Source organism: Ipomoea triloba, chromosome 10 (assembly GCF_003576645.1).
Source record: "Ipomoea triloba cultivar NCNSP0323 chromosome 10, ASM357664v1".
NCBI lineage: Eukaryota > Viridiplantae > Streptophyta > Magnoliopsida > Solanales > Convolvulaceae > Ipomoea > Ipomoea triloba.
This window is the reverse complement of record NC_044925.1, coordinates 23928651-23936265: the sequence shown is the minus strand read 5'-3', so window position 1 is coordinate 23936265 and position 7615 is coordinate 23928651. Positions and strand designations below refer to the sequence as shown.

The 7615-nt window shown below is 33.6% G+C and overlaps 2 protein-coding genes across 3 annotated transcripts in view; one reads left to right on the top strand and one right to left on the bottom strand.

Annotated features, from left to right (window-relative positions):
* The window catches only part of LOC116031938 (nuclear transcription factor Y subunit A-7), a 4756-nt gene extending 2501 nt beyond the window's left edge, over positions 1-2255 (top strand). For both annotated transcript variants that reach the window (XM_031274302.1, XM_031274303.1), the window contains exons 4-6: positions 964-1065; positions 1161-1325; positions 1648-2255. In XM_031274302.1, the coding sequence (XP_031130162.1) occupies positions 964-1065; positions 1161-1325; positions 1648-1827 (447 nt within the window). In that variant the 3' untranslated portion in view covers positions 1828-2255. The remainder of the gene's footprint in view (positions 1-963; positions 1066-1160; positions 1326-1647) is intronic.
* A 3971-nt stretch (positions 2256-6226) lies between these two features.
* LOC116033340 (two-component response regulator ARR22-like) lies at positions 6227-6864 on the bottom strand. Its single transcript, XM_031276091.1, has 2 exons — positions 6646-6864; positions 6227-6397 (listed from the first exon to the last, which is right to left on the bottom strand). The coding sequence occupies exons 1-2, from the start codon at positions 6862-6864 to the stop codon at positions 6227-6229; spliced, it is 390 nt and encodes a 129-aa protein (XP_031131951.1).
* Positions 6865-7615: the final 751 nt, after the last annotated feature.

Here is a 7615-nt window from a genome sequence, read left to right as displayed (position 1 = left end):
TTTTTTTTTTTTTTTTTTTTTTTTTTTTTTTTTTTTTTTTTTTTTTTTTTTTTTTTTTTTTTTTTTTTTTTTTTTTTTTTTTTTTTTTTTTTTTTTTTTTTTTTTTTTTTTTTTGCACTTTCAGATAACTTCTAAATATCAAACGAAGAGATGCTTGCACACTTGATTGCTGTTTAATTGGTAATTTCCATAACCAAAGGAGTCTGATTCAGGCATACAAATTAACTATAATCTCTTTTTACCCCTTTCTTTTTCAAACTTATGCCAACATTTGATTAAAATAGAGCTTCGCAAGATTCCCAAGGCATCATATTGTTTTCAGATTCCATTTGAAGGACCAACCTGATATGTTACAGAGAAACTCAGATTAGCTATTGCTAAGTTCCAGCAAACGAAGTCATTCATCCTCTCTAGAATGTTCCCTTCCCTTCCTAGTAATAGATGCAATGAAAAAGCTATCGACGTCTAAATCATATTGAGAAGAGTATGATGCTAAGCAACTTCGTTATTGCATTGTAGACTGTCTGACTGTGGGTAGACACTATTTTGTGCCAAGAGAACCTTTTCATATTTATGCTGAAATATTAATTAAAGAATTGATGTTTTCAACATTTTCCAGCTCCAAGGTCTGAAAGGACCATTACCTTTTCTTCTGATATCTAATGCTGTCTGAACTCTGAATTTGATAATTTTGCATACTGGAGTCCAGATTGTGTTCTCTCCACTAGTCCACTTTTTGCATACTAATGACCATGACCTATATATATAGTTTTGTCTCCTTTCTAAAAAATATACAGTAGCTAAGAACATGAATGACACTGACATCATAAGGTATAATGTTATTTGAATCCGTTTTTCATTTTAGAAGATGACCTATAGTTCTTGGTGATTACTACAATATTTGCATTTAACTACAGGCAGAACTAATGACGAGTATGTGGATTCTTTTGTCATACATTGCAGGCACATACTGTGTATCCTTATCCAGATCCTTATTACAGAAGCATCTTTGCCCCTTATGATGCACAGCCTTATGCTGCACAGCCTTATCCATCCCAACCAATGGTACAAATTTTCTTGTTAATAACATTGTTGATTTGGTAGGTGGTGCAATTGTTTTGCATAGTTACCGAAGTTGTAATTATACAGTGAATTCTCAGGTCCATCTTCAATTGATGGGAACTCAACAAGCTGGCGTTCCTTTGCCATCAGATGCAGTTGAAGAACCTGTCTTTGTTAATGCAAAACAATATCATGGCATCTTAAGGCGCCGACAATCTCGTGCAAAAGCTGAGTCAGAAAATAAACTTCTCAAGGCTAGGAAGGTAATCTATCTACACTTTTTTGGGTGTTTTAGTTACCCACTCCGTCAATTATACAGCCATCTCATATTCTCATCCATGCCTAAGTCTCTGTTCCATTTTTTGGTGAATCCATTGGTCCCTCATACCCTGATGTAAAAATCACCAATATAAAAAATGAACGGAGAGGAAAAGGAAAGGAAGGGGGGAGGGGGGTAACAAAAGTACAAAACAATGTCTCACTGATATTTTCATTTGGGAATGTTAGGTCATATTAACAAATACCCTATGCTCTGACTTTTAATGTCTGATCATGAAGAGTTTTTCAATGCAAATAATCTTGCAGCCCTACTTGCATGAATCGCGACATTTGCATGCACTAAGAAGAGCTAGAGGATGTGGTGGTCGATTTACCTCAAAGAAAAATGAGAACCAGCAGACACAGGAGGAATCAGGCCATAAATCACCGCCCAATGTCAACCTGAATTCTGAAAGTAGTGATAACGGCTCAGAACTTGCATCTTGATTCTACCGGAAGCGCAACACTTGAAGCATCCCGTAATAGTGAAGAATCGAAAATAGCACTGTTCACTTTAAACACTCAAACTCCTACTCTTCTTTCAGCATGCTAGAGATGAGGCACACTCTTTTACTTTAGCCCAAGATGTAAAAAATCAGAAATAGGCTTAGGACGCTTGGAAGATTGGTAGTTTGGTCAAAATGCTGCAGAGTTTTCTCTGGAAGTGATGCTTTACATTTTGAGGGAGTATCTTTTTCTCTTTGTGTGGACATTATTTATCTTTATTTTTTCATGTGATTCTACTGATTTCTGATAGGTGCTGTGGTTTAGTGAAGGTTTAGAACTGCTGGCTCAATATAGTGTTCCTTTAGTGTGGTCATTTTTGTAGACTGAAAGATGAGTAGGAGAATGGAGCAACATTCTTCCTTTTAACGTTTAAACTGAGATTGGGGAGCAACTAGTATATACATTTCTATGAGAAACTACCCATACACTAGTCTCATTCCTTTCATTCCCTTTTTTCCCTTGTAGTTTAAACTTTAAGTGTATGATGGAATAAGTAGGTAACCAATGAGGGTTTTATCGAATTAGTAAAGTTTAAGTATAAGATTTTCCTAACATTGGGTCAAATGGTTAGTCCTTACAAAAACAAATGCCAAAAGTTGTATGTTCATTTTGTCACATTGAGTATGTGTAAACACATTTAATGTGACATGGGTGGTATATAATGTGTCTACTGAATTTTAAATTTATGATCATGTGCATCGTTATAAAGTGCATCACATGAAATTATAAAGTGTATTTTATACGGAGTAATACTTAAAAAGTATGCATAGGAGGTGTTTAATAAATAACTTTTTGGATGATCAATCATTTTGGAGTAAACTTCGAGCTCAAATTAACATTTGGGAAAAACCATTAACTAAAATAATAACCAAAGACTTCATTTTTATGACTTCTGGGGATTTGCATGACATTCGGGGATTAGCAGCCCCGAGATCTTTTCATTCTCAATAATAATCATATTTCATTTAAAAAATATATATTTTTCGACCCCATCATTTCATTTATTATTATTATTGGAGTTACACAAGCAAGCTGAACATACACTAGTATTTTTCCATTTTGGAGCTAAACACTAAGGCATAGTAAAATAAGAAAATACTCTTCAAATAGACACCTTACCGTTTCTTGAATATACATATAAGGCAGATACAGAGTTGTGCATTAAAAGTTTCACGAATACACATAAAAGCATAATCGTGCATCGACCGTGCAAATTGTCACCTCAACGTTTTTGGAATAGATATATGCATCGATCATGCATCAAGATTTACCCGGTATGTATTTTTAGATAATGACTACAGGTTTTTTCCGTCATTCAAAAAAGAAAAAAGGAAAGAGAGAAACGGTATCACTCTCTGATGACAACAAAAGGAAATGAAGTGCAGTCCGAGATAATTAAACCCCAATCATACTGGGATTGAGAAGGAATTAAACTCAGCCTCCCTTTGGTAGGAAGAAAATTTTGATCATTTTGTACATATTAAAATTTAAAATGATTTCTTTTCAAAAAAAAAAAAAATTTAAAATGATTTTAGCATTTTAACTATTCAATAATTTTGTTAATATTTCAATTTTGACAAATTGTATCAGACCATGTAGGGTGTTAGTTGATTAATTGTCATATATACAAATGCATCACCATTTGAGGTTAATGAATTTTTAATAATTAAATACATCTTTTGATAATTAAAATTAATACATTATAAATTTTTATATACTTTTTGGGTGATGAGGGAAAGAGGTGGCTGGGACGCCAACACATAAGTTTTTGTGGTTGGTGCTGTGTTTTCCATCGAGATGCAAACTTAGAGAAACTTAGGGTCTATTTACTAACAGAAAACTGTTTTCTGTTTTCTGTTTTCCAATTTTTCAGTTTTCATTCTCAGTTTTCCATTCTCTGTTTTCTGTTTAGAAAACTTGTTTACTAACACTTATTTTTTCAAATTTTTTTTTTTAGATTAACGTTATAAAATTAACAATAAGTTTAATTTCGAGTGATTTTTAGACCTTATATTTAAAATATTTTAAAATATATTTGGTTTAAATATAATAAATATATTTTTTACTTTTAAGTCCAATATATGTAAAAAAAAAAATTACATTTGATATCCGGACCAAATTTATATATGTATATAACATAAATAAAAATATATCTGAACCAATAACCTATTAAATTCACAAAAAATTTAGTTTAGATAATATTAATATTTTTTGAGCTAATATTTAAAATATGTTTGGATATATTCATTTGAATGACATGTATGTAATATATAATTTTTATTTTGAATTCAAATATAGTAATATATGTGAAATTTGGATATCTAATATCTGGACCAAAACCAATAATCAATTGAGTTCAATCAAAATATAAAACGTGGTATAGATTTCAATTTTTAATTTTGATAATGTGAATAATGTATAATTTTAAGCATAATCAAATAAGTTATGTTTAAATAAGTAATGTAAGTATAAAAGATAGAAGATGATGATGAGTAAAAGAAGATGATAATAAATGTAATCATAGTAATGAATAAATATGTAAGTAGATAATGGTGATAATGTGGTTATAGTGACATATAGTCTAATAGATGATAGCTGATTCTGTTTTCCATTTTGAAAACAGGTTTTTATAGTGTTTCAGTTTTCTAGAAAACTGAAAAATTATTTCCTGTTTTTAAAATGAAAAACTGTGCTAATAAACATGTTTTATGTTTTCTGTTTTTCAGTTTTCTAAATTTCCAGAAAATTAGAGAAAATTTCCAGTTAGTAAACGGGCCCTTAATCTTCAAATCAAATTAAACAATAATATAATATATTTTCAACCCCATCATTTCATTTATTATTATTATTGGAGTTACACAAGTATGCTATAAACATACACTATCTAGTATTTTCCCATTTTGGAGCTAAGCACAAAGGCATAGGTAAAATAGGAAAATACTCTTCATAACAACTCATTTTTACGCAACTAGCTGGTTAATCAAGCGCAAAAAAACTTTTGGACCCAACGGCTTTGTCAGACACTCGTCCAATCCCGCCGCAATAAACTCATCAATGACAGCACCTGGCTCATGCGAAGTTACGCCAATTATCATGCTCTTCACCCCCACTTCCCGAGTTTCCTATTTCAACCATGCCGAAACACAACAACATAACATGCTTTCCTTTTAAGGGTTTGATCAATATTGTGCCAATTTATATCAATACAGAATAATACCAAGTACAAATTGTCACCTTAACATTTCTCGAATACATACATATATAAAGTAGTATTCCTGGCTAATAGTCACCTTACTGTTTCTTGAATACACATATAAGGCAGATACAAAATTATGCATTAAAAACATACAGAATCGTGCATCCACCGTGCAAATTGTCACCTTAACATTTTTGGAATAGATATATAAGAGTAAAGAGGGAAAGGGAAGAATAATGGGCTTACATTGACGCCCTCAGCCCCTTCCCAACATTCTTCGAGCCCATGTCCATATCCGGCAACCTAACTAAACACAAAAATTACCTCCCAGGAAAGAAGTGATGGAGTTGGCAGCAGAGAGCTCAATCAAAGGAGAAGTACAGAGAGTGCATGAGAAGAGAATGAACGTTGATTGATATTACATGATGGATATACAAGAAGCTTTATAGAAGAATTACAATGGCGACAAATACGGTTGGAACTAACTCTCAATTGTAAAGACAAGACTACCCTAGCTTGCGTACCATCTATTAAGAAGAAAACATTAATAACACCCCAATCTTGCGCAATGATCCCTGTATGCAAAGCTGCAATTGCTTATAATTGCTTATAAGTAAAGACAGTGGGAGCCAGCAGGCTGTGCAATCGGTTAACCATTCGGTTAATCGAACCGTTTTAATGGAAGTTTTTAAGAACCAAGCTTTATATTAACGAATTAATGGAATTGGAATTATTTTTTTTGGTTAATCCGTACAGACCGATTAACTGAACTTTTTTAACCTACAATTTTAAAGCCTAAAAATAATACAGATAATAATAAATCTAATTAAAATAATAATATAATAATAAATCTATAAGAAATATAGCAAAACAATATCATAACAACACTACAAATTTATAGGAATTTTAAATATTAGATTATTTATTTATTTTTTGTATATTTAAAATTTAGGTTAATTCAATTAACCAAGTTTCGAACCGAATTAACCGTTAACCCAAATTTTAAAAAATAGTTAACCATTAATCAAGTACACAAGTAAACTCATCCAGCAAGTAATTCGGTTAACCACATCATTTCATTTATTATTATTATTGGAGTTACACAAGTAAGCTGAACATACACTATCTAGTATTTTTCCATTTTTAGGCAACTAGCTGGTTAATGAAGCCCAAAATCACTTCTTGACCCAGCGGCTTCGTCAGACACTCGTCCAATCCCGCCGCAATAAACTCATCCATTACAGCACCTGGCTCGTGCGAAGTTACGCCAACTATCATGCTCTTCACCCCCATCTCCCGTAGCTCTCGAGTTGCCTATTTCAACAATATTGCCAAAACACAACAACATAACATTCTTTCCTTTTTAGGGTTCGATCAATATCGTGCCAATTTATATCAAATATAGAATAGTACCGAGTACAAATTGTCACCTTAGCATTTCTTGAATGCATACATATATAAAAAACATACTGAATCGTGCATCGACTGTGCAAATTGTCACCTAACGTGTTTTAAATAGATATATAAGAGTAAAGGGGGAAAGGGAAGAATAATGGGCTCACATTGACGCCATCCTTGACGGGCATGTCCTTGTCCATGAGCAGGAGGTCGAAGCGGGCGCCGGAGCGGTGGAGCTCCACCGCCTCCTCGCCGTTGTTGGCCACCTGAGCTTCCAGTCCGTATTTCTCCAGCAGCATCTTGTGGACCATCTGCATAGCGCGGTCGTCTTCGACCACAAGCGCCCTCAGCCCCTTCCCAACATTCTTCGAATCCATGTCCATATCCGGCACCCTAACTAAACACAAAAATTGAAGAAAACATTAATAACACCCCCAATGTTGCGCAATGATCCCTGCATGCAACGCTGCAATAACTTATAAGGAAAGAGAGGGGGAACTGGTAGGGGTGTAGAGCATGAAATTGACTAAAACCAGAAGCAGCTAGGGGGTTTAAATAGGTGAGAGAATTGAAATGAACCAAACAGTAGATAACCGCAAATTATATTGTGGATCATGATCCACAATGCATTGTGGACCATGATCATGATACTGCAATTGTGTTGAATTGTGGACCATGATCATGATACTGCAATTGTGTTGAAGGGATACTGCAGTTGTGTTGAAAAGATACTGCATGCAGTTGTGTTGAAAGGAAACTGCAGTTTGCGCAACAGAGACTGTTCATTCGTTCAACACAATTGCAGCAGTATCCTTTCAACACAACTGCAGTATCCGTTCAACGCAATTGCAGTTCCAGACGGATTACACGGCCTCTGTTCCGCGTAAGTGCGAATTGCAGCATCCGTTCAACAGAACTGCAGTATTAGTTCAACATAACTGCAGTATTAGTTCAACACAACTGCAGTATCAGCCATGATCCATGGTCCACGGTATAACGACCGGTAGATAACAGTGCCTGCAAAAATCAGTATAAAATCTAGGATCAAGATCCAGGTATAAAAAGGGTCCAAGAAATTTAATGTCGGATCCGATTTTTTTTTTTTTTTTTTTTTTTTTTTTTTTTTTTTTTTTT